Raw genomic sequence first — 27,564 nt, 5'->3', positions numbered from 1 at the left:
TGTTGCAGATTTAACCCAAGGAAAACAGCATGGATTTGGAATGTAATCAGAGTAGTTTTCTTCCTGTGTATTTCCAGGCCCTGGTGAGCACTCACTGTGTGAAGTCCAGTCAAGGTGCTAATGATTGGGGTAAGGGAAGAAAAAGCAAAAAGTCTAACTGATAAACCACAAAAAACAAATCCTGGTTAAAGCATATCTGTAAGTGGAATAAATGCAAGACCACCAGAGCTGTTTGACTGCAGCATCAACATAGACAACCAGGATGGGAAATGAAGGAGCAATTAATGTGTTCCCTCTTGTAAGTTAATTCACAGCCTGGGAAGGCACTAGTCTGGCCACGACAGCATATGAAAGCTGCCACTGTGCTCAGGCCACAAGGGCAGCATATATGAAATAGGAGCAGAGCTCCTCTCCCCATACCATATTTCACTCTGCCCAACACACATGGCTTCTCAGGAATGAGAGAGGACTGCTGAGAAACTGGACACTCCATCTTTTTTTGGCCATTCAATCCTTTGCCTGGCTGCTGAGACAGCAAACAAAAGATCCTGTTCATCACAACAGGACAGGGGGTTTCCATGTTACACAGTCACTGTGATGGGACCAGAAACTGGTGTCAGAGAGGAGCAGAGTGCCTGGGAGGCCTGGCTTTATGGCAATTGTCTCCTGAACTGGTGACTAAAAACTCTGAAAGCACCACCAGTGGATCAAGATAGCAGTATTTCTTTTTACTGCTGATGGATAAGGGAATAGGAAACAATTTTAAGTTTCCATCTTAAAACCTGATCCTCAGTCCTCTTTTGCTGCATGCAGCACCCACGTGGATCACTGCAACAGTGCTAAGGTCACTGTACAGCCCCATGTCCCATGTAAGTGCTCACTACACAGTGCCCACAGGTCACTGCATTGAACAAGGATGAATTTCAAGCTCCTTTTAAGTGCACACCTCTACCCCAGCTCCCTCTCACATCTGCTGCAAGGGCTCCCCTTAACATGGATGAGAACTGGCCTGTGAGGTGACAGAGCCACAGGGGTCACTGCAGTCCTCCAGCCTGCACACTTACTGATAGTAAGGCTGTCATTGAGCTTGAAGCTGCAGAGCACCTGGTCGATGTTTCTCGCATGATAAAAGCCGTTGCCTCTCACCACAACTTGAAAGGATTCTGTAAGGAAAAATATTGAAGATTTATGATTTGTTTATGAGAAATAACTCAAATACAGCTTTTCTGTTCCGAGTGACCCAAATTAAAACATGACAGTTGCTGTTCTATGCCCTGTGCCTGAAATAAAACATCCCCACAGACACTCCCTCTATTCAGCAGCAATGTCCCAAAGTGCTGCAGTGGCATTAGAGCTTCAGAGTCTTCTCTTTGTCTCAAGTCAGCTCCCACAAGTGTAACACACAACTGCAATACCTTAAGAGTGCCACAGCAAAACTAAGTCTGACTTGACTGATGTCATCTCGTAGTTCCTTCATGGCTTTTGGGACAGACATCTTTGCCAACTACCTGTACCAGTCCTTCCTCCTGGCACCAGGCTTTCAGCAGAGCTCTGCTCAGGAAGATGGTGACAGAAAACTTGCCTCCCAAACCTCCTGTGACTCAAAGTTCTAACAACACAACAGTTTGCTATTCTTCCCTCCCTTTACTGTGCACAGGTAGGGCCCAACACAGAGCCACAGTCCCCTTTCTGCTGGGGTAAGCCTAAATTGCCAAACTAGGCACAAGATGCACCAGCAAGGGACATGGCAAGGGAAACTTCCCTCTAAGACACAAAAAGCCATTGTGGCTGCTACACTGACACCACAGAGGTAAGAACTTTAATGCAGGCAGGTGGAGAGACACGTTAGAAATTTGTTCTGTACCCAGCACACTTTTGAAACTCCCTTTGACACTGCAGATAAGCAGCCAGCTGACAGCTGAGATTGCTGGCACAGAGCAAGGGAAAGAACTCAAGTTGCACCTTCACGCATGACTTTCCTACTTTAACCAAATCCTCCACAGGGCTCTCACACCAGCCTCTGAGCAGCATTTGAGATCAGTCCAATGTAAGCGGTATAACAGCACAACACAAGAATAATTAGTCTTCAAGCTTCACATTGAAAAACATGAATAAATTACATAGTACTCCATTAGTAGTGAGTAAAACCATGAACAGGTTTACATGCATTATCATTTATACTTTGATGAACATACTCAAAAGGAGAACAAAACAATGTTGGTAGGATTGAGGGGAGCCGTACATGATTTTTAGTGATATAAGACTTGGCTTTTAGCATCATTCCATACAAGGCACTACCATGTCATTTCTATGCTTTGGAGGAAGAACTCATTGGATCACACTACATGAGGCCCAAAGGTGGCTCAAATACATTCACAGCCTCATCTGCCTGCACTTTTATCAAGCTACTGCAAGGCAAGCTAGCAGAAGGACGTGGAATGCTTTACTTTTCTGTACAAACAGCTTGTTTCTGTCAAAAACACTCTCACTAACTGCCATTACCACTCTATTGAGATCTAATGCAAGTCCAGGTGAATGGGACTGGGGCATTTACAAAATACAATCATGCACTGGAAATCCACACTCTGGTCTTCATCATGGTAATTTGCTCTAGAGCAGGGCTCTGAACTGACAAAAGCCACAAGGTACGTGGGAATCAAAGAAGGTATTTTGGGAGGAGAAAAAGAAAGCATCTACTGGAGTGCATTTTGAAATGAAACATGTGCTTAGGTACCTTGCTAAAGAAAAGTGATAAAATTTGAAATCTCAATGAGCACACCAAGAGCCAAATACACAAATCCAGCATCAGAATTTGGCCTCTTTTTAGTGGGAAGAGTTTTACATCCTGGTTCACACTGGGGGTAATGAGCATTTCTTTAAACAAATGAAAATGTACTGTAAAGTAGATTCATCTGCTTCTTACTCCAATAAGAATCTTGAGTTACTCTTAGTCAGATTTGTGCCTTGAGCCATTGCACATCTAACCCAGCTGCCATACTGAGAATTATGAGCATGCCCTTCTTTCGCCAGCAGAGCTGAGAGTCATGACCAGCCCTGAGGGCAACTGGGCCTCTGCCCACCCACCAGAACTACCTGCCTGGGACCCAACACTGGCAGACTTGCTCGTAACCAGTCCACACTTCACGGGGGCTTGAACACCCAGCCAAGATGATAATTTCTCCCCATCTCAATTTTGTATTTTAAAAGAAGCTTGCTGAAACAAAATTGCACTTAAATTTTTCTTCTCATGAATTACTGGCCTTAAAAGGCAGCAATCACAAAAGCTTAACTGGTGGCTGCTTCAGTGGCTTTAAAAAGATGCCGCAAGTAAGAAAATTTCCACACAAGACATCCAAGGTAAAAGCTACATCTAGAAGTTTAGTCTTGTCAGGACAATTTACCTCTCCTGCCGTTCTTTTCACTGTGACTGCCACTCTGCACAGTCAGTTGTGAACAAGTGATTGGGTAGTAACCTGTCCAGCAACACAAGCTGAAAATATACCAGGGAAACGTAACCAGCTGGTACCTCGGTTGCTCTGGAGCATGAACGTGTTCTGGGTGATGCCCTGTTGAAATGGCTAATTCCATTTAATTTTGCGCCCTGGCTCTGGCTGCGTCCTTTTCCTCCTTAGTTACTGTCAGATCATGGATTGCAGCTTTTGACAAGACAGCGAAGGGAAAAAGGTCAGCACTGAAAGCACCGGGCGGCGCTGGCAGCGAGATGCTGGGTTGGAGCTGGTGTGCACTGGCTGGGCTGTCGGCTCCGCTTCTCTGCCTCTGATGAGAAGCTGACTGCTTGCATCCACACCTGGTACTTGATGTGGCCACTAGGATGCCACATCCAACAAAACCCTTCAATCACGTCTGTGTACCATAAGCATAATCAAAGCAATGATGCTGTCAAACGGGATATGAGGCACCTCCGATTCTCCACTGATAGCCTGTTTACAGGCTGCATGTCTTGGTCACTTTAAATCAGAGGGAGCAGGAAGGACCCAACTACACTGCTCCACATTGGGGACAATGAATTTGCAGGGTCAAAAAGCATTAAACATCAGATAGCTGTCACCATATGACGAGATCAGTTTGTAACTGGATTTGCCAGATAGCTTCGTCACAGAAAGCCAGAGTCCCAACTGGAATTGTCAACACACACAAATTGTTCCATAAACATTTCACTAAACCTCTGGAAGTCAAAAATTAAGCCAAGATCACCAGCAATCACCAACACAGCAGCAACTAGGAGAACACTTACAAGGAGGGGCTCAAACCCTGCTTTAAGCCCTGATCATCCCTTGTTTCCACTGAGCCACACAATACCCTCACAATCCATAGCAAATTGTAAAAATTACTAGCAATGCTAAATAAAGGCTAAACCAGTTATCCCCTCCTCACTCAGATAAGTTTCATACAAAAAGTGTGGACAGACATATTTCAAGGCTGTAAATAGACAAGTATCTTTGCTGGAGAATGTGATAATACATTGCACTCTCTCCAAAGGTCCATTATTTTTCAATCATAATTTTGAAATGAAAAATTCTATTATGTATTTAAACAAACAAACACTCCTAACCTAAACAAGGAGGAATGGGGAATTCCTAGAAAATGTTATGCTCTAATTTTCAGCCAGTGGGTACATATACCATGAAAGTGTATGTATATGTTGATGCAGGTTTCAGTGGCTATAGATCTTGAGACAATACGTTATCAGTAATTACCTAAATTTAAAATGCATAAAAATTCTGACAATAATGCAAAAAATAGTGAAGCCTATGAAGTAAAGTCCAAATGAAGCACATTAAAAAAATAAACCACATTACACATAGAGTAACACTATAGCTGTCCAGTGAACTGAACTCAAGATCTGGATTCACACTACTATGAAAAAAAGTTGCTTATTCCCAGGAGATTCCTTCCAGGAGACAGAGGTGCACAAATCTAAAAAGATGTACCTCTAGTTATGTTGAAGTAAGTGGGATAATAAAGGATAATAAATCTAAGCACAAATGTAAATATTTGTAGCCTCATGCTGTAAAACCTCTTGCAGGAGGTAATTCCAGCTGTGGCTTGTGGGATAATGATAAATGCTATCACAGGCGTGATTATTAGTGCTCAAGGTTTTAATACTTTAAATACCATGGTATACAAACAGTGCACATCATGTGGAGCTGCAGCCTTGGTTTCCTCCTCTTTTCAAGCTCTCTGCTGCTCCTTCAAGCACAGAGATTGGGCAGCAAAGCTTCACCATGTGCCAGCCCTTGCTGGGCCAACATAGACAGAGCAAACCTCAGAATTCAAGTGAAAGAAGCACCGATACCTTGCCAAATCAGCACCACCAACCAAAGACTGATTCTCCCCAATTTATATTGGTCTTGTTTGAAAGCCACAAAGACAATGAACAATTCTACAGATCCAAGTAAGGTAACAATATTGTTTGAGCTGTGTTGCCTTTTTTTAAATTTTTTTTTCAGGGCAAACTATTTTTAAAGTGTACTTGTGGAATTTTAATCACATTTGTCAAACTTATTACCTAGCAAGCTTAGCAAAAAATGAAGTGATTTGATATGCTGAAATATATTAATTTTGTTGAAATAATATTTTTTTTGAGAATTTATTTTCTCAAATACATTATAAAAATATTTTCAACATGCCATTTGAAAAACATTGTTTCCAGTTCAACTTTCCCATATTCTTAACATTGCCCCAAACAGTTTCAAGAATACTAAAATCCCTTCTATTGGAATACTCATATTTTTATGTAGCTAAAGGCATTTTTGTTGAGCAGGATGGTTTGTAATAAGCTTTGCACAAAGAATTGTCAGGTATACAATTAGTAAGCAAAAATATGACAGTATCATTATGAAATAAAAAGCTTTAAGTGTCAAAGTTTTAAAACTGTTTTCTCCTACACAACTCCAGAACACTTTTAAAAGTAAAATCATTGCTTTAAATTTTCTACAGATGAGATTTTACATCTAGTCCACAATAATATACTTAGGAATAATTCAAGAGACACAATGATGTTCATGTTAAGTTGAAACATTCATGGTAAGATCATATTGAGATTGACATGTGGAAGTGAAGAGTGAACAATTTCTCTTCTGTGATACTAAATTTTTTCTGAGTTCCATATTTTATCTGTTTTCAAGGTCAGCTTTCATGCATCATTGCCATTTTTTATGTGCTCCTTTTTACATTGTATAAGGAAATGAACACAAGACACTAGAGCTAAATAACCGTGCTGAAAAACTGTACCTTCCAGCAAACTTATGGTGTCACTCTTACTCTGCTGCAATAGCCTCTAAAGTAGAAAAAAACTCAACAAGAGAACTGCTAACATAAACCAGAACAAATCCAAGTTAAATATACTAGGCATGAAAGGCACGAAATTATCAACAACTCCTCTGGGTATCCTTCATGTTTACCACAAAGAATAATGTTTTTTTCAGATAAATAAAACATTAGCATTTTGGAAATCACAAGAGGTTTCTTGGCCTATGCAGCAAATTATATTTGGTTCAATAAAGCTTGAATTTCTGTAAACGTTTTGCAAAATCTTGTTCTAACTGCTGACAAGTCCCAGCAGATGCCAGGAATGCAATCTTTCCAGAAATTTGTGAGATATTGCCTTTAGACCCTGAAATACCTCTGTCAGTCTGGCTTTACATTACTTTTCTTGTCTCTCCCTCTCTGATTTTTTAAAAAATGGTATCCTCAATTGCTCAGTTTTGTTGCCCCTGTCAGCTCTCCAAGCTGGTACTCGGCCACAGCAGCTACATGTTTATTGTCAGAATGCTTTTCTCAAGATGAGAAGGAAATGTAGGGCTTTAGCCATGGCCTGAGAGGATGCTCTAACACATCCACAGGCTTCAGCTCCAGTACCACATTAGGTACTTACTGACCTTTCATCAGTGTCATTCATTTGCCTAACACACTGTTCTTGTGGAAACTTACCTCCTGCACAAACACTGGATGGTTCAGCTGCCAGGATCTCAATGCAAGACTTCTTCAGAATCTGAAAGATTTAGATAAAGGCATTTTTTGGTAACCATTTTCATCTATGCTGTCTTAATGCAGGGAAGGATAGCCTTTACTGTATTTCAGAACATCCAACTTACTGAATCAATGGTTCCTCTTAGGGCATAAAAGCCTCCTTTAACTGGAAAAACATGATCGATGCTGTCAGCAATCGTTGACAGCTGCAAAGAAAGACAATCATAAATCATGAGGAAAACAAAATTACAGTGAACAAAACTGGGCCCTTTCATACTTGCTAACAGACATCACAGTGACACGAAATGATTTATGCCCCAAGTGATTAAATAAATGCCTTCATCTGATGCTGTTCCTTGTGCAGTAGCGTAACAGAAAAACACAAGAGAAAATAAGCAAGTTACCTGAGTTTCATTGAAATCTTTCACTCCAACACAATAAACAGTAGCTCCAAAGCTTCTGGCTCTGTTGGCCTAAAAAACCCAAGAAGTGCCATTAAGTGCAAAGCTGTGTAATCAGTGGAGTCAGCAGTAAATGTGCACAGGTGTTGGAGGTTTAGATGACATAAATTAGTTTGGATAAAGACAGAAGTGACTTACTTCTTGCTCTGCATAATAGAACTGAGCGTCTTGCAGCTCGCCGTCCGTCAGGGCAATGATCACGCTGGCGGTCCGAACTCCTGCGTGGAGGAAAGTCAACAACAGATTGCACACACATGGCACAAGATTCAGCAATGGAAAAAAACCTCTGCAGTGAGGCAATCCTTTTCACTGACAAATAAATACAAAGCCCTAAGCCAGACTCTCAGCCTGGTCTGTATGGACTTGGTGAGACACCAGCTGAAGGCCAGATGCAAGGCTTGCAACGAGCCAAAACCCGAGCACCTTCACACCACAGCATCACTGCAGGGGGAGTGCTGCTCTAACCAGGTCCACACACCAGCTTTTCTGTTCTGAATAAAATAGAGCAGCTACCAAGATGACAGACACGTGGAGAACTGACAAAATGGGTTCACACAGGAGAGGTTTCCCCTCTTCTCTTGACAAACTTGTCTCTACATAAACATTGTCCAGAGACTGCGGTAAGAGATACTTCTGCAAAAGGATCTTTCCTGCCATCCTACCTTTCCCTCCAGCAGGCTCTCAAAGAGCAACCCCACGGAGCATGGCATGAAATGGGCTTCTACAGGGAGGTCAGTCCTACAGTTCTCCAGAAACAAGAACTTCCAGTGAAATTCATAGGATTCTGAGCATGTGGAAACCTTAAGATCAGGTTCATTAGGGCAAAAATCATGTATTGTCATACAACATTTTATATCCCAACCCTTCACTTAAATGAAAAGGTTGCATAGACTGCAGAGATGTATATATGTAATGCAGTATAGAATACAATGCTACCTAGAAAAATGCAACCAGTTAACACAATTAAACCAAATTAACATTCAAACTATGGTTCAACCAACCTTAGAGTCCACAGCTCTTAAGCAGAGTAACAAATACACATACATGTTACTTTCAGGCAAGTATTTGTTATCTTTTCAAAATAATCTGTTACAATTTCAAGTGTCTTCCTCCATACTGTCTGAAATTACAGACTGATTAGTTCTGACAGGTTTCTTATGCCACACGGTCCTTCCCATGCCATGTCAGACACAGACATAAATCTTAAAAAAATGACCTGCAACTTGGGGGAAAAAATAGCTTGGATTCCTTTTTTTTTTTTGTGCCCAGAACACTTGAAATATGCTTAAAAAACTGGAGTTCTTATTTTGTTTTCTTTTCAATGCTTGTTTCTTCCCAGGTAGCTTAGCTTCTAGATCCAGATCTCATCTACTCTTTTTCCTTCCTAATTCAATTTACAGAATACTTGATTAGTTCTTAGCTATATGTTATAAAGTAGAATTGTTTTCAGTTGGACACTTCAGGACTCCTGATTTTACTGGCAGAAATGCTGCAACACTGTGCAGAGCTGCTGCTCCTACACTCAGTCTATTTTAATAAAAAGGCACTGACCCATTTCTCCATCTTCCTAAGAGACCATGAGCCCACAAATGAGAACAACCTCACACCAAGGTATGAACTAAGTCTTGTTAACTAACTAGGTCTTCTTTTGGCACAGAAAAAACCACAAATACACTTTCCTCTTAAAATCTAGTGAAAATGCACATTTTAGCAACTCAGAATCTGAACAAAAATCATTCATACTGATGCAAAACTCTCATTCATACTGATGAGGACAAGGATGTGGGACCACAAAGCAGAGAGGACTGAGTGCATCAGGATAGAAAGGACCAGGAAAATGTGGGAATTCCTGCCTGCTGGGTGCAAGATGGGCAGCTCTGACTGCTATGGTTTGGTCTGCATTCTGCAATGGCCGGATCTGGGATCATATTGGTCTTCTCTGATCTCAATAAACCATGAATCACCCATTTAGGAGTAGGGCTGCAGTCAAAATGGAATGTGGTGTTGCATAACAGCCCTTCTTCTCCAGCACTTCTGTCAGTGGGTTTACTGCAGGTCACAAAAAGAACCATAATCCCTCAGTCTCCTCAATGCAGACATTAACATGAATGCTGCACAGCACATACCTCCATAGGTCTCATGGTAAATCTGCTCATTTGCCTGCAATGAAGTGCAGAACATGGTTAGCTCATAAGAATACCAGCAGCAAAGTTTCTAGGTGTAAAACAAAGGAAGTAGGTACTGTGATGTGTACCCTTTTAAATCCTTCATGCATGAATGTGTCTCCTCCAGGCAATTCTTCCTTAAGAATGTCGAGTCCTCGTCTTATGGCTTCCCTTTGGATTGAAAAAAACCAAACACAAATAAACAAAAAAAATCCCAGGAAAATGTTTTATTAGAAGTTTTTTTTTTTCTTTTGTTGAGATATTCCTGTACCACAGCTAGATTATGCAGCCTGTCAATCAAATGCACAGAGTGCATACACATCAGCTGGAACACTGGCTGAACCACGATTTTTTTTGAAGTCCACAATTTATCACCCAAACACCCATGGGAGCACAAAACCAGACACAGGGTACAGCATTAGGGCAACATATTTCAAAGATGAAGTTCTGTCCCTGCTCCCTCATTCCTGTATATTCTCAGCCAGGATAAGATTGAATTAAAGCCAATGCCAGATATTAAACTTTAATAAACTGGAGAACAAAACAGAGTATAAAAACTTATGACCCTGTCACAAAATTGGGACAAATTAAAGCTCTGTATTGAATCAGTCATCAGGACAGTCTGGATTAGGATTTTTCCATTTTAAAAAAGTGGCCAAAAGATAAGAGACTGGGATGGGAATGAGGAGAATTTCCTATCCTAGACCAGGGACTCATCAGCCTTCCTGGGTCATAGATTACTCCTGGACACAGAAGCACTTGCATGCCATGACCCCTGTTGCATAGCTTCTTACTCCCCAAATACCTATTAACCAAAAAGATTGTTCAGGGACATTAATAATTTAACTGATCGCTGACCACCAAAAGACCCTGATCCTTGACAAGGGTTTTCATCATATTAATGGAACACAAGGCACAAATATTCAACAGATAAGACACAGGCGGCTCAAACATCAGCTCCAGATGCTGTGGGGCAGCCTTTAAGAGAATAGTGAGAACCTTTCTAAACTCCATTTTGCAACCAGGTATTTTAGGTGGCACAACCACAACTACAGAGAATACAGGAGCCTATATGGGATGAAGGTAAAAATCAGGAGCTTGGATTGGGGATGCCCTTAGTGCAAAAAGCACATTTTTTCTCTTTTGAAGCATAAAATGAGCTGAAAAGGCACACTGATCCGTACAGAGAGTAGGATTTAAGGACAGAGAACACTCTAATACCATGTTCAACATATTGAACTTTCTACCTTGCAAAGAGCAAATTCACCCAGAGAAAAGTAAGCAATTTTGAGCTCTGCCACCAAGATACATGATGGAGACCTGAAACAAAAGCTCAGGAAAGCCAGCAGAAATGCAAGAGCCCTGCAGGGTGTCTGGCTTAGGATGAGTCCCTGGAGTACAAAGTTGAGGGAGTAGCTGCTCTTCCTGCTCCAGAGTTCCCACGATTTATAGGGTGCCCTGTACTACTGAGGCCCTCTCACACAGACAGGAGCAGCAAAGGTGAAGGCTTGAAGCTGAAATGAAAGAAAATATTTAGAAACACCCAGATGACAGGGATTTGTATATGTAGAGGAAATTAAATTTAAAAATAACCTTTTGGAGTGGGGATTTTTTGTGTTGGGGCTGTTTTCAGCGGTGATTTGGAGGTTTTTATTCACTTATTTTTTAAAGAAAGAAAATTTGGTTGTGAATCTGGCAACCAGAATCTTTCTCCACTTTTTCTCCTACAAAGACTGTCACTTGGCTTTGCAAAGCACCTCTGGCACGGGTGCTGTTTGCAGGCAATCCAGGAGAGGGGTGCCACAGCCTGGTGAAGTCCTGCTCCAGCACTAGGGACTACCTGGTGTAAAGGTCAGGGCTCTGAGTCCCTTCCAAGGGCACTGGGGATCTTTCATACACTCCTTTGCTCACCAGTTCAGGGTCTGAAATCTCTTCCACAAAAGCTTCCTTATTTGGGTAGCTGGGGATAGCAAGTATGTACTGGGATCTTCAACTGGAAATGCAATTTCTCCCTGAAATACCACAGCAAAGAACATACAGCCCAATGCTGCCTTTCACAAAGCTGAAAAGAGAATTGAAATGGGACACCCCAAGGCCTTCTAAACATTCCTCCAGCAGGGAATGGAGGAGAGGGTTTCAGCTGTTGCCACACAAGGACCAAGACAGACCCCAAACTCTGGGTGTGGGGCCATGTGCTGTGTGAGAGGAGGGACAGAGGGCGTTTCTGGAGCAGGGCAGCGGGAGGAACTTGCCTGTTCTCTGTCAGCTTCATGATCGTAGTGCCCCGTGAAGAGAACACAATGAAGGACATCCGCAGCATTGGGCTGAAAGAGAAAAACAAGCCAGATCCACATCACACTCCTTACCTCAGCAGAAATTCATTTGCTAATAAGCACTAAACAGAAAAACAGATCATGCACAGGAAATTAAAGATTTAAAAAAACTTTACCTTATGAATTTCTCAGCTAGGCTTTCCACAAAGGAGTAAATCTCAGTCCAATGATTTTTGACACTTCCAGATCTGCATACAAAACATAACAGATTACATGAAGCTTTCTTTGCAATGCAATTCCTTGTTCCACTTTGAATTTTAAGCCTGGCCTACTCCAGAGCTGGTTAGGGACACAAATTACATAGAGTTGTGCTGAAAGCTGTAATAAGAACCATGATGACAAAACCCACTGACTCCAAGACAAGGAGTAAAAGGTCTGAAATGGCTTACCATTTTTGAAATTACAATTTTGAAACAACTCAGTAGTCCTTCCATTTCCTTTTGTTCCTTTTATAGCATAAAATATAAATATTTTCTTCTAGTTTAATTAATTTTATTTGACTTCATTAAGTTATCTGCTATCAGATTATTTGCTTTCCTAGAGCACAGCTCTGCCCTTGCACCACACACAGAGAATCTTGACTGATCTTCTATCCTCCCAGAATGCATTGGAGAAATTTTTCCACGAATTACTATTTCTTTCAAAAGAGAAAGCAGTACTCTTGCCTAATTTGCTGGAGTAATGCTCTGGACAGTCAAGCCCTGGCTTCATTATGGATTTCTTGTGAAAACTTGCACAACTTAGTTACATGCAGAAGACTTATATGCCAAGACTTACTTCTACTGCAGAAGACATCCATGCTGCCACTTCCATTATATAAAACTGTATTACTGGCCCTCCCTGGCTTTTTTCCAAGTTTAAGCAGAGACCCCCACAGTCTGATGGGACTGAGACCTCAAACAGAGCCTTGCACACAGCAACCCTACAGTAAATTATTGATTTCGACCATGTTGATTTTACCATACACTTTCAAGACATTAAAAAGGCTACAAAACATGAAAGTCAATGGTTTTTAAAGCCCTCCCTAGGATTGTGGTGTTTATGAAAGAATGACCCATTTGCTTTCCTTGCTTGCTGAACTCATCTATCAGGTGTCTCAGGCAGATAAAAAGAGATAAATGAAACAATGGACACACAAAAAATCACAGGGGCTTTGATGCAGAACTGAAAAAAAGTTCTGAAATTCATGTACTATATAGCAATAGGATTCCTCAAACTGCTGTTAGGCATTTTTCTGTGTAAACTTGAGGAAAAAGTACATTTTACTATTCTCAGTTCTGCTATGGGCTTTCCAAGCAATCTTATGCCAGTTCCTCCTGCCCTTGTATGTCAGGCACAGAAGCCCACATGTGCAATGCAGGATGGCACTGCCTGCCCTGCAGCACTGCTGGTGGAGTGGACAAGGGGTAGACAAAGGGACAGGACCAAGGAAGCCTCCTGAAGTGCACAAGCTAGAATAAATTGGCTTGTGTAACCCTGTGCTTTCATGCTGCTCTTCTGGAGAACTGGTGATTCATTCACAGAACAAACTAGTTAACAAAGAATGAAGAAATTTCCAGGCAGCAAGGGGGGGCAAGGAAACACTGGGAACTTCTCAAACCACAGCTCTGGATCCTCTGCAGTCCCCAGTTTGTATGTGCCACACAACAACAGGTTTATCATCTGTGAACAGCACCAATGAAAGGTGCTGGCACTATTACCTAATTAACTCCATCAATACTCTATAGCTCTCCAGGATTTTTATTAAAGTCCCATGCTGAATATCTAAACATGGTGAAGTCAAAAATTCCTTGAATCCATCCAAGATGCATCTATAGCTCCCAAACTTCTCTAAAATACTTTCCCCCTCAGCCCGCCCCGAAGCTGACACTTTCAATTTCATTCTCAGCTTGCCATCTGACTTCAATTCAACTCCTGAAATCTTCAATGAAGTCAATGCCCCTCACAGAATAACCATAATTTCTTACTTGGTAAAGACTGACCTATTTTACATGAACTATCAAATTTCTACTGCCAGCTGTAGAGGCACTGATGCAATCCAGAAAAAAGTAGCAGCACATTTTCTTCCAAACTGCAACAAACCATTTCCAGTACCTTCTTAGGATGGTCAGAATTCCTTCTTTTTTCCTTTTTTCTCACTTCTTTTTTTTTCTTGGAAAGGGTACAGCCAGGAGGAGAACTGACTGTAATAAATCAGTAGGTGCCCATCCCTGAAAAACTAGGGAGGTCTGTGTCATGGATTAGTCCTCACTGGAAGTGTACTGGGCTCTCAGAGCGCCCAGCTCTACATCACAGAGGTACAGCCCTGCAGAGCAGAGTTACTTCAGTGCAGCAGTGGAGGAATTCCTAAGAGGAATTCTGCACCGACATGTTGCTAACTGGCTGGGAAGTGTCAGAAGTATCCAATCTATCAACAGGGAAAAGTCAAGGCCAGACAAAAATGTAAGTTTTAAAATCCCATAGAGGGAGTACCAGGGAAGTGGTCAGCATTTAATCACTTCTCCACACTCCTCCAAGCCCAGGTGTCACCTCCCACTGCAAGTGGTACCAAAATGCCATCAATGCCAGTCATGTCAAAGCCCTCATGAACACCACTGGGAGTGGCCTGGCTTAGAGAAGAACCTGATTTACCCTCCCCTCTTACCCAAGTATCCCTCTAAATATCCATGTTCGTAAAGCTATTTGTAAAGGACTTTTATTTGCCACTTCATGTGTCTGTATGTATATATATATAGATATAGATATATATATATATAATATACGAAGTTGTCAAATGCCATCAAATATGAGATCCACTATTGACAAACAGAACTGCCCCACACTATTGAAAATCCTGAGCCATTTCACTGCCTTTGGAACCTTATCTTCCACACTGCAGAATCACTGTTATTATCAGCATAAACTAACTTGCTACCCTTTGTGGCAGGACCAGACCAAGAGAAGAAATGAAGCCTGCCAAAGACCAGCACTGTGCACAAAAACATTGGGGTGTGACAGACACTCATCAGCACCTGGGACAAGCCATGGGGAAGTGACACAGACAAGGAATCTTATATAGGCTGTTGTGGAGGTTTGTACCAGTTGGGCCACCACGACAGCACGGTGGCTGTCTGCACTGTATTGCAGCAGATGCATCTCTGACATTTCCTGCCTTCAGCCATCAGACACCTGGTTCAGCCCCTCACATCAACCAAAGGCTGCCACCACCCTGCTGGGCCCTGGCCCTCCTCCCTGCACCTTCTCTGCTAGGAAGCCCAGCCAGCCTAATGCTCTCTGCAAAGCAGTGGGGTAGCACAGGAGCTCTGAGGGTAGTGACTTAGCTGACCTGCTGTTTGTGCACCTTTCAGAGTCAAAGCAGGATGGTGAGGCTTTAGCCCTCAGAGGTGATATAATTCTCAGGGTAAAGGAAAGTACACAGCAACAAACAGCTGCTGTGGGAAGCTGGAATGTTCCAGAAAGCATCTCAGAGCCTGTTTCTGCTGCTGCTTTCACTGGGGTAAACCTGGAATGGGACCAGAGAAGCAGCCAATTTCCTCAGGTTTATCCCTATGCAATTGGAACAAGAATTCAGCCCAAGTGAAGTTAAAAAACCCCACAGAAGCCATTTGCCTTGAGCATGCTCCCAGCTCTGTGAGCTCTGTTCCCATTACACACAAGACAAAGAGAAAAGTCAGCAAACCACAACACAGGAAAAAATGTCCTCCGGGCCACATCAGGACTGGGCTCAGAGGAGCAGCTGCTGCTGCTGTTTTCCTTAGTTTTATATTGCTACTGCTGGATGGAAGGGGAAAAGAGGAGGTCAGTGAGTATTTCTGGGGGTGGAAGGAAGTGATGTGATTCCAGGGCTTGATTCCACTCCTGCCAACTTTGGAGTGATTCCTTCTGGTTTAGCAGAGCTCTGTGTCAGCATAAAAACCCTGAGCATGTTAGAATTGTGCCCACCCAATCTGAAGTATTTCACTGATGTTTGTGAAGACAAAGAGCCAAGATAGGTTGGAAACTTTGTCTTCTTTCCTGACAGACTCCCAGCAGCAGTGGAAGCTGGAGCCTGGCGAAGTGAAGCAGCACAAGGCTGGCATAAAGGGTGCCACTCTCAGCCCAGTCACTTCAGCAGGAAAACAGCAGGAGGGTCAGTTGTGTCTGTCCTAGAGCACATGTGTTCCACAGCCTCTGCTGAATTCACTGTCAGGAGTATGTATGGATCCACCCAGCGCAATGTACAGCAGTCCCCTGGCTTTGTGGTGAAAGTTAAAACCCCAACACTACCCAAAGGGTAAATATTTTCATTACCATATGTACACAGAGAAGGCAGCAGGACCCAGAGCCTTTCATCCCTGCTGAAAGTGACAGAGCGAAACCCCTTGAAAGCACAGAGCTGCCCCTTGTCCTGTTTCACACATACACCCACACACACACACACACACCATGCCTATTTGCCTCCATTACAGATTAGCTGAAGGCAGCAATTCCAGACACCCTGGAGCAAGTAAAAGAAGCATTATTACTGATGCTGGGTTTAGTCTGAATATGGTTTCAGGGGAGTACAAGACCACCTAAGTTTGTAGGTCCCTCTAAGTCTCTACCCTCTTGAGCTAGTGGTGGCCCTGTACATGGTCCACTGCTCACAAATGTGACACTGTTGTTATTTGGAGGGCTCTTTGTGGTCACAACCACATTGTACAACAGAATTCTTGCACATGGCTAATAATGGCTCTGCAATAAAAGCAAACCCTGGGGCACTGAGTTTGTTGTGGTTTCAGACATGCATGCCCAAGTGTTCATCCACCCCTCTGCTCCCTTCTGAGCCACCAGAGCATTCAAAGTGACAAGAATCCTCCTCTCCCAAACAATGCATCTTCCATGCAGGGAAGGGACCTTGACTGGCTGATTCATCCAGGCAAGGAAGGACTAGTTTCCATCATCTGCTCCAGAGGCAATTAGAAACACGGGCAGAGACAGCCATTCTGAGACAGTCCTTGCTTCAGAGTACTTGTAACATTAATGGACAAGACAAGGGCTGGAATGGGGAGGGGAAGATGCAGAGAGGTGGCTGCAAAATGGCTTTTAATTCTAGGCCAGCACCCAAGTACAGGACCCAAACTACTTGAATCCAAAAATTTCATGACCAAACCCATGAATTTCGTTGCTAGTTTTTGTCCTAGGGATAAAGTCTGCAGCAATATGACAGATTTCTATGAAATCATGTCTCAAACAAAACAGTGCCCTTTGATCCTACAGTCATCCATCTCATTCACAAATCCTATCCACCTGGTGCCATACTATAGCTCTTGCTAAGTCCCTCACCAACAACAGGGCACAAAGTGAAATTCAGAAGCCATGCTCACACTGCATTCCACCACTTCAGATCTCCCTGATAAGCTCCAGGGATGCTCTGAGCAGCATCAGGACAAGAAGGCCCTCTCTGAGAATCCTGGTACTCTTCAGCACAGCGCAGGGAGCAAAGCAGGGCACACAGTCCCAGCCATGATGCAACACTTTAAAAGGTGCAAATGATAGACAGGACCAGGGATATATACAACTCTTGAGCTGTTAATAGCTCACAGGAGTCAATTCATTTCTATATTTGAGATTAGAAGATTCAGTTCTACTACACCTCATACAAATTCACAGCTTACATTGCATTTGGCCTGCAAGCCCAGACAAAAGTAATGAAATTCTCAATCACTGAACACACAAATAAAAATCCTAGGTCAGTGGGAATCTCATGGTTTACTTCCTTGGCTCAAGCCCCAAATAAATCAGATTTAGTTACATGCATAAATAGACTGCAAATGACAAGCTGCCATGGCTTTTTCTTCCCGTTAACTGTACATGTTTTATGTCAAATAATCATTACCATTAGCTTTGCCTTGTGTTTCATAAAGAATTTTTTTCTTGGACTAAAGGAAGGAGAACTGGTTTTCCTGAATATTTTTTTTTTCCTGACAGAAGTCAGAGCTAGCAGGAAAATATCAGACAAAGTCCAAACAAATAAAACCTGGTTCAAATAACATAGGTATGTCTGAAATAGAATAAAATTTGCCTTGGAACATTCCAAGCAATTATACCTGGTTGTAAGCAAATCATAGCACTGCTGCAATAAAACCACAACAAAGAAAGATGCAAGGCAAAATACCAGCAGATTACATTTTGAAAGCAATAAAAAAATATTGCTATTGCTTACAGGCAGCTGGAGATTATGAGAGGTGTCATGTAGATGATGTGGTCAAGTTATAAGCAAGGGAAATCAGACAGAAAAGGAGGAAGACAGATAATCACTTCTAAATACATACACACAAATCAATGCTATCAAAGGAACAAAGCTGATACTTTTGTTCAGACAGCAACTCCTCTCAGCTGACCTGCATCAGGTTCTACATCTTACAATGAACTGAAGTCTGACCGCAGTAGGTAGATACTCCTACCTAGACAAAACAGTTCAGCAGTGTTTTAAAAGTCACTCAATACCAACTTTTCTGATATATTTAAGGTAGGTAATAGAACACGTGTTCATTTTTTGCCAGCAGTCCGATTTTCCAACCACAACAAAGTTGTTTAGCCACTCATCCCCTCTCCACGCACTGTGCAAAACCAGCACCCAGAATGGCAGTGGCCTCAGAGCATGGAGAGAGAAGCTGCAGGAGTTCCCACAGATCCAGCTCCATCCCAATGATTTTAGACTGGGACTACACGAGGCAGGAAAAGAAGCACAGGACTGCAGTGAGACCCTAAGGCAAAAAAATATTTGTTCTCACTAGTACTTGTAATTCCAGAGCACTAAATTCATTCAAATCATTGGCAAGGAAACCATTGGGGTGGAGGGCAAATAATGTGTTTATCAAATGCTATTTGTTTGCATTAAATGCAGCATATTGTGAAAAAAAACCAAAACCAACATACATGGAGATCAGCAACTCCCTCTAGTTATCTTAAAATTATAGAAGGTGACCTTAAATAGCAGCTCCTGAAATGCTTTTGTTCTGAAAGCTTTTGGCAAATCAGGAAGGATCAACCTGTTTCCCTCCTGACATTTCCCACACCCACTGCCTTTTCAATGGCAAGCTGAGAAAGGGTATACAGACCTAAAAAACAAAATCAGGAAGGATATTGGACAGGGTAGCAAATTTCCACCTAATCAGAGGTTCTGCTCTTCCCTAACAGTGACATTCACCTCTGGAGCAAGGTTTACCACATTGAAAGAGAGGCAGCTGAAAAATGGATTACAAGTGAGAGACTGGGCACATTTTACTGATGTCTCTACCAAAGTTGCTGGTGACATGGATGCTCTTGGGAAAACAGGAGACAAAGTAAAATTGATGTGAAAGGCAATATTGTTGTGGGCCCAAGGAGAGAAAGAGGGACTATACAGAAATTCAGGGGGAAGATGAGGATTGAAGAAAATGTAGTTAAGCCAAACTTCCCAACATAACAGTTACAATCCAAGAAAACCAGCCAAGACTTTACCAATACATTACTGCTGGCGTGATCTGTGCTTTAGAAAAAGGAAGCATTTTCCCAAGTCTGTAAAGCTCATTTTTCCTCAAAATCCAAACAACTTTTAGCAAACTTCCCAAATAGGTAAAATAAGAAAACTTCTGTCTATTTTACAGTCAAAAATAACCAAGAAGTTGTTTCATATTTGGAAAATTATAACACAGACAGCTCAGCAGTTCAGACTTGTCTTGTCAAGCATTGCCAGCAGCAGATATTTATGCTAAGTATAACTCCTTACTTTAAAGGGGTTTCTATTTGTTGCATTAATAAACAATCATAATGATGCTACCAGGCATTGTTATAATTAGGAAACACTAGAGGTCAGTCATCCTTTCTTCTCATCAAGTGCAACTCAGTATGATTACAAACAACAGCTGGATGTTAACAGCAAGGCAGGATGAAAGGGAGTTATTTACATTCTCAAGCACAAATATGTCACTACAAGACCTGATGGTCAAGCAACCAAAATCTGTAACAGGGCCTGTCCTCCACAGTTTGAGATGGGACAGAAATAAGTTCTCTGTGCACTGGGACAACCTAAGCAAATGAAGCAACCAAAGCAAGTGAGAACTGCTCAAAAATCCATTATGTCTGGATTAAAAGCTTTTTACTTTGTTTAAAGGTAAAACTGAGAGCTTTGCTATCACAAGTGACTTGATCTTACTGCATGCCATGGGAGAGGTGGGTGTGCCAACAGCAATGTACACTGCCTTACCTCATGCACAGAGTGACTTAGTTGCTTACAAAAGAACTTTTGCTGCTTCATTATGATATTTTAAAGTCTTCCACTATGCCTCCAAACAAGCTCAGGCCTGCACAACTCATAAAGCACAAGATTCAGACAGAGCAAGACTGCAGACTCTAGGCAGCCGCCTCTGCAGCCAGAAAATGTCCTGCTCTCCCAGCTTCAAGAGATTTCCTCATTTAAGCATCCCCAGAGACAAGGAAGTCCTAATGTAGCTCTGGCAAAGTCAGCCAATCCTAAGGAGGATGATGGCTGGTCTCCCTCCCACACACACTGCTTTTCCCTTTCATTATGCCAGCTTTTTGGGGCATCTAAGGTTTAGTGGCACTCTCCTGATCTTGCTTATCCTGTGGAGTTAACATGAAGGACGGCAGTCAAACTCAGGCAGAGAAAAACTGCAAGAAAACAGCAAGTTTCTTTTTTCTAATTGACAGCACATATATTATACCAATAACTTCACCAGAAGATGATCTTTTCCATCTGATGGTTGTTGCCTGCAGGATTAAATCCTCACAGACTTTGCCTGGCAGAATGGAAAGGAAAAATCATGCCCCAATAAAGTCATTGCAGTAACACACACTGCATAAGGAGAAAGGTTTGTTGTCTTCTTCCAGATTTCCTCCTACAGATCTTTCTATTGGGAAGCAAAGCAAACCAGACTTAAAGTCATTTTGGTTCAGCCAGGCTGATTTTAGAGACAGGAGCTGTCACTCAGCTCACTACACGGTCACAGGATTAAAGCCTAGTATTTTCACACAACCAATACTTCAATCCCACTGTTAGACAGCTAACTAAGACTGAATGCATCCAACTCCAGACTGGCAGGGCACCAATAAAGAGAGGCAATCCCCAAGCTATAGGGGTGTACTTCATGCGTATGGCTGGGTTTTTCTGGGGTTTCTCCCACTTGAAATTACAGACAGAGTTCTTCACAGATGTATGTCAGTATCCAACCCTAAAAAAAAAAAAATTGTTCACTGTATTGACAGATTTACCAGATGCTTCTGACAGGCTTCCTGCCTTCTCCCTACCTGAAATATCCTGTCTTCAACAACAATGAATTCTCAACACTACCTGGAGTTCCTTCCTGATGAGCTGTCCCAAGACCCAGGGTGTATCCGCTAAATCAGTCCTCCCTGCCTCCATAAAGCTCCTTGTGTTGTGCCAGATGTCACAGAATACAGCTGGGATAAATACACCCTCAGCCAGCACAGGACCTATGGCTCCCAAGATCTGGCACTCTTATATTACCCATATGGATTGTAATGCAATCTCATTGAGACCAACAGCAGCTTTGCCACCCCACTGTTACAGATTTGGTGGGAGCAGGGATAGATTCTAAAACCACTCAGGGGTCCAAGTAACTCAACACAGCTTTTACCAAAGGAGAGTTATTTGGTGTAACTCTCAAAGTTCAAAAAGACTCAGTTTGCAATTGAAGCTAAAGAGAATTTTCCCACTGGAACCCAAATGACATTTTACTGTGATCAGGTCCAATTTCCAGTGGACCACTGTAGTGAATGGACAGCACCTGAAACAAAATGAAAGACCTCTGGCTTGCAAAAAGAAAATACATTATTTCAGGTCCAGAGTACCAGAGAGGAACTTGCTTAGATGATCAACTTCCTACTGTTTGAAGACCAGTATCTCTGAGCAAATTGCCCTCGTCTCTGCTTTTATCTCCTTGAATACAATATAAATGGTAACAGCACAGGCAAAAAAGGCTTTCTGAAATATTGATTAATTTACATATATATATATATTCTGAAAAATATATATATATTCTGAAATATAGATGAAAAGTAGCATGAGTCACAGTGGAGACTGCTGGGGTACTCAATGTCATTGTAACAAACAAATTGTACTACAGAAGACAGAGGAGCCGTACTGCTATCACAACATCCATTTTTACAGGGAATTCAGTGTGGGAACTGGGCAGAACAACAGTGTCAGTCACTTCTAGGAAGCCTGGCAAGAATGAATTCGAAAACTAACACTAGCCCCCCACAGAGCCCTTTCTAGACACAGAGGTTACTTCAGGAACAAATTCTAAGCAAAAGAAAAACAAAACAATGACCACATGGTGCATTAGTGTATCTTTTAGAACAGCAGAATGCCTTTGATCTTCAGCTTCTTTTGCTCTAAAAACAGAATCACTATTTAATGATACTTTTTCCCTCTTGAATACAGAAATATACATCTTGAGTGACAGTGACTTTTTGCCTCTTGCAGGCTGTACCAAGGGCCTTATGGATTGATCCATTCTCCCAAATAGGAAATAGAACAATGCAGACTTTATACCTGGCTTGAGGGCAAGAATCACACGGTCTCCCATCTTTCATAATACTCCGTCACACAGGTAACCCAGAATGTATTAGATAACACAAGTCATCACACTGTGGGACACTAACAATTTACTCCTTGAGTTAATCCCTTGGTTTTAATCCTCTGTCAAACCAGAGCAGTACACAAGAAGAAAGAGAAATTTGTACCTTCTGAAAAACACCTGTGGGTGCACCAGTTTACCACTTGCTCTGTTAGTGCTTGCTAAAACATGCCTACACACATGAGCTTAATCATACCCCCCATACCTGAATTAAGCTGACAAAGTATCAAAGAGAAGTCCTATTTTAATAGATGTAACTCAAACACAAGTTTAGACAACTCTGAAGAAGCTGAGCAAAAATAAGTTTTATAAAACCTTCTTATAAGTGAACTTGCAAAAACACAGACAAGCAGTCTGGTCTTATCTTTAGGTAGGTCTGCATGGTCCTAGCACTGAGAAGTCCCACAAATGACATCTCTGCACACAGCCCAAGACACAAAACTCCAGGAACGATGTGGGCACTGACCAACACCCCCTCAAATCCAACACTCACAGCCCACACCCCACACGCTACAACGTGAAAGCAACCCAGTTTCCCGGGTTTGCATGCACAACTAACCCAGCATAAAGGACACTGCTCCCCTAAATGCTCCATTTGGAAAATGCGCAAGTTTTGGGAAGAAAAAATAAGGAACGAGACCCACACGTTATATTTGGCATCAGGAGAAGTCGTCCGGGAAGACAGGGGAAAGAAACAACATCCCTGCTGCTGCAAGGAGTCACTGAAGGGTGAATAAACGTTTTTAAATGCGACTGTCACTTACTTATCCAGGACGAAGTAGAGATCAAAGGCACCGTGACAGGAGCGCTGCTCTTCTTGCTCTTCCTCCTCTGCCGGCCGGGCGCAGCAGATGAGACTCCCCATTGCCAGCAAAAGGCAGCACAAAAATGCCGCTTTCTCCACACTGCTCCAGCAACTCGCCATCTTTTCCCTTTCCTTAATTCCTCCTCCCCCAGTCTCTCTCTCTCTCTCTCTGCAAATCTTACAGGCGCTTCGGAAGCACCGAGAGCAGAGAAAAAAATCAAAATAAAACAACAACAACAACAACAAAAAAAGAAATAAAAAAAAGAAATTACTATCTTCAGGATCTCAGCTCAACCCTGAGGGCTCCAGGCAGCCCTGCCCGCGGGCGCCGGACCGCTGGCTCCGGGCAGGGGGCTGAGCCCAGGCGGATGGTCCCCAGAGCCCAGTCCCCCTTCCCTGCCCGCTGCCCCCAGCGCCCCAGCCCCGTCCCGCGAGGAGAGAACAGGCTCCTCTCGCACGGGCCAAAGGCAGGAAGGGGCAGAGGGAGGGGAGCGGGAGGAGGGAGACAGGATCTTAGGGGGGCAAGATGAACCGGGACTTTCCTGTTCCGGGATACCGATATGGCAAAGGCTGCAGCTAGCGAGGGACCGAGCTTAGGGACCACTGCCCGCCGCCGGCGGGGCACAGGGCGGGCGTTCCTGCCTCCTTCCCTCTCGGACTGCCCTCGGGGCAGGACAGCGGGGAGCGGGCCGGGCATTCCGCCGCCGGCGGGCACGGAAGCCGGCCGGGGGCCGCGGCAGCCCAGCTGCATTCCGGAGCATCGCTGCGCGTCCCGCTAAGCCTCTCTCCAGCAGGCTCGGGAGCGGCTGGAGCCCAGAGGAGGTCAGAGCACAAGGCAGAGAGAAGTTGCTGTAGGAGATGGGCGTCGTGGCAAAAACCTGTGACAAAGCGGAGGTGGGGGGCACAACGCGAGAGGGCACTTGAGAAAAATCTGTTTGTAGCTGAGTGCAATTAAAAAGATTATTGCTTGGGGGTGGGGGTAGGGGCACGTCCCTCTCGTGCCACAGCAAATTGTTTCTCTTCGTGGAAATCTCGGTTTACTCACACTGGAGTCTGAACACATCCTGCAGGCGATGAGTAATGATGAAATGAAATCTCTTAATGGAGGCTTTGCACAGTAGCATAATCACTCCCGCCTGATACACACAGGTTACAAAGCGGTGCCCTAAAGAGATTGCCCAGCTCATCTGGATGGTGTCTCCAAAGTTTGAATAATTAGTGGCTCCCAGCCGCTTCCCCCTCCCCCACACTCTTTGCAGCCCTTAATTAATGAAAAGAGCCACGGGGAGGGATGCGAGCGGAGTCACTTTGCATGACAGAGTGGGGGCTAGACATTTCTCTCTCGGGGCGAGGCTCCCATCGCGAGCCAAGGAGGAGGGAACCCATCCCCTGTGGGGTCTGGCGCGCTGTCCCACCGAGCGCAGCCCCCCGAACACCCAGCGCTTCGCCGGGGCCGCGCCACCACGCTCCAGCCAGGACTCGCTTCTACGCTCCAGCAGCAAAAACTGGCATCTCCTGTCCCCGACAAAGGTGATACCCGCGGGGGGCACGGCCCACCTGGGCGGGGCTGCGGGCGTGGGACGTGTGCGTTGTTTCCCCACGCACACAGCAGCCCTGCCCGCTCCGCGCCGAGTGTGCGGCTCTTCGGGGAGCAGTGCGATGCCGGCGGGCCCTTTCCCTCAGCGCCCGACGGGGACACGCGTGGGCGCGGCGCGCCTGGGAGCCCGTGGGAGCCCGCGCCCCTCCAGCAAAGCAGCCTCGGCGTGCTTTGTGCGGTGTGGGCTGCCGCCCGCCAGTCTGAAATCCCTTCGGGAAAGGCATCTCGATTTCAGTTGCGTGTTTCTGTGCTGGACCGAATTCAGACACAGCCAACCGCAGCGGCGGTCGGGGACTTATCAAGGAAAGATTAGAGGGTCCGCCGGCTTTCAGCCGCTTTGCCTGGTTTAACTATGCACAGCTAAAAGCCGAATGCACTGCTTGAGCTCACCACTTGAAAGGTTTTTTGAGCACTGGCCAGTTGAGACCCAGCGATTACTTAGATCATGGAGAAATAGAAAAAACCCACATCCTCCCTGGCGACATTCACAAAAAATGAGCAAACGGCTGCTGAGCAGCAGGAATCCCCCGCTTCCCCTCACGCCGCCGAGCTTCGGCCTCGCCGGTGCCCACTAGTGTCCGCAGCCCGCGTGGTCCCGGGAGCCCTCGGCAACCCCTGCCCTCGGCAGCCGTCCTTCCCCGCACACACCGCAGCCTTTCAAAACGAAATAAAAATGCTCATAGCGTCAGAGTCCCTCGGTGCCTCGAGAATATCAGATAGTACTGTAAAATTACCCGGCAGACTTCAAGGTAGTCTCCAAAGCAAAGTAAGGCACTGCCGAGAAAAAAAAATTACTATTTTTCGATAATGTACACTGCCCTTTTCTAGGCTCTGATATAGCCTGTGATTCTGCACAGAGAGATGGCCTGCTCATCTGCCTCCTCCAAAGGGCCCGGCGAGGGGGCACGCTTAGATGCTAGGTGGGCGTATGCAAAAGCAAGGACACGGCTGAGTTCTGCCTCGGTCGGTGCTGGGCAGAAACACCGTGGGGAATGTGGGCCTGCGTCTTTGCTAGCGCCCCTTCCGTGCTCCTCCATCCCCTGTGAGGAGGGCCGGGCACGGCGGGAGCTTTCGGGCCGCCTCTGCAGAGCCAGAGCCTCCTGTTTCAAACAAAACAGGTTTTCCGATCGGCCTGAGCCGCTCCTGTGGCTGTCACACCCCGGGCAGGCCTGTCCGGCCTCAAGCCCAAGTGAGGTTTGTGTGGGGTCAGGCAGGGCGGGCCGGGCCCGTGACCCGGGCGCTCGGAGCCATTTGATTGGGTCTTGCCTGAAGGAAAATCACACCAAGCACCAGGAGAGCTGACCCTTAGGTGCACATCTCACCCTCTTTGGGACACAGGTTACCTCAGCACAGTGTCTCACAGTGCTTCAAGCTCCCGCAAGGCAGGTGACCACGTCTAATGGTCCCTTCTTATGCCTTCTGTCGCTATTTGCATAAAGGCTGCAAAAATTATAAACTCTTGCGATGTGAAGTGCAGTGGGAATTGTCCATCTTAGTTTCCTGACACCTGCATCTCAAACCAGGTGATGTTTCCCAAGCACTATTAGGAGATGCCACCAGCACACCGGTTCCTGGTAGGATGCAGAGCTTACAGGGCAGCTGGGCTGCTACCAAACCCCCGCTGTCCTCAACAATCCTGTTCCTGCGGCCCGAGCCGAATTTTAAAAGAGAACAGGAACTCTTGAGTTCATCCTCTATAATCCCTGTATCACAAAACACAGCGAGAGTGGCTCGCCCTCATTATTGGTATAAGATTACTCTTCAATTGCAGCGAAAATCCATCCTTTCAAAAGCATTAAAGGGTTGACGTTTCTTTTCCTGATACAAGCCCATATTCAGATTACATGGACACTAATCAAATAACCCGGGTTATTTCATTTGTCAACATGTTCATAAAAATTTTCTACCAGGCGTTAAAGGCATTTATATGGAACGACATCTTTCAAAAGCAATGTCGCTAGTCCAGATTTAGGGTATATTTGATTATGACAAGACGTTTGATGGTTTTATTTTACATACCAGCTGTGCCACAAATCGTTTCATACCTCAGAGTCCTAATTTTTATCCTGCGAGTATTTTCTACAAAACAGTTGTTTTCATTTTAAGCGGCTCTTGTCAATACCTGCAGCTCCTAGAAGAGCCTTCTATTCAAAAGCGTTGTCAGATGATCTAAAGGACAAGTGGAAAGGCGGCTTTGGAGATGGTTTTGTTTGGTTTATTTCGGCGTGCGTGTGTATGGTTTTCCCCTCCCCAACTTTAAAAGAAACTCCTCGGTTCATGGTCCCGTTACAAGGGGGAATCCCGTCCACCTCGTGGCTCCCCCGCGCTGCCGTCCGCAGGATGCCTTCTGCTCGGCCAGGGCTGCGGGCCCCGCGGACGGGGTGGCAGCGGCTCCCGGGGGAGGGGGCGCCTGGCTGGCGGCGGGGGTCGGGGGCAGGAGCTGCGGTAGGCGTTTCCCGGGGTCTGCTCTGGGCGGGGAGTCGCGGCGGGAGGAGGGTGCCGGCGTGCTGGGGCGGTGCGGCGGCGGGGGCTGCGGCGCGGCTCTCGGGGGGCCGGGCGGCCCCTGCGGTGGGGTGAGCTGAGGT

General features: G+C 44.5%; 1 protein-coding gene across 1 annotated transcript in view; it reads right to left on the bottom strand.

Annotated features, from left to right (window-relative positions):
• Positions 1 to 23,685, bottom strand: part of ANTXRL (ANTXR like) — a 53,966-nt gene extending 30,281 nt beyond the window's left edge. The window contains exons 1-10 of the mRNA XM_054276993.1: positions 23,342 to 23,685; positions 12,069 to 12,140; positions 11,872 to 11,943; positions 9,709 to 9,790; positions 9,581 to 9,614; positions 7,593 to 7,672; positions 7,398 to 7,466; positions 7,119 to 7,199; positions 6,955 to 7,015; positions 1,065 to 1,163 (exon numbers count right to left, since the gene is read on the bottom strand). Of these exons, the coding sequence (XP_054132968.1) occupies positions 1,065 to 1,163; positions 6,955 to 7,015; positions 7,119 to 7,199; positions 7,398 to 7,466; positions 7,593 to 7,672; positions 9,581 to 9,614; positions 9,709 to 9,790; positions 11,872 to 11,943; positions 12,069 to 12,140; positions 23,342 to 23,502 (811 nt within the window). The 5' untranslated portion in view covers positions 23,503 to 23,685. The remainder of the gene's footprint in view (positions 1 to 1,064; positions 1,164 to 6,954; positions 7,016 to 7,118; positions 7,200 to 7,397; positions 7,467 to 7,592; positions 7,673 to 9,580; positions 9,615 to 9,708; positions 9,791 to 11,871; positions 11,944 to 12,068; positions 12,141 to 23,341) is intronic.
• Between the last annotated feature and the right edge of the window lie 3,879 nt (positions 23,686 to 27,564).

This window comes from Melozone crissalis, unplaced genomic scaffold (genome assembly GCF_028551555.1).
Source record: "Melozone crissalis strain CALT ecotype California unplaced genomic scaffold, PUWL_Pcris_2 ptg000019l_1, whole genome shotgun sequence".
NCBI lineage: Eukaryota > Metazoa > Chordata > Aves > Passeriformes > Passerellidae > Melozone > Melozone crissalis.
This window is presented reverse-complemented; position numbering and strand designations above follow the sequence as displayed.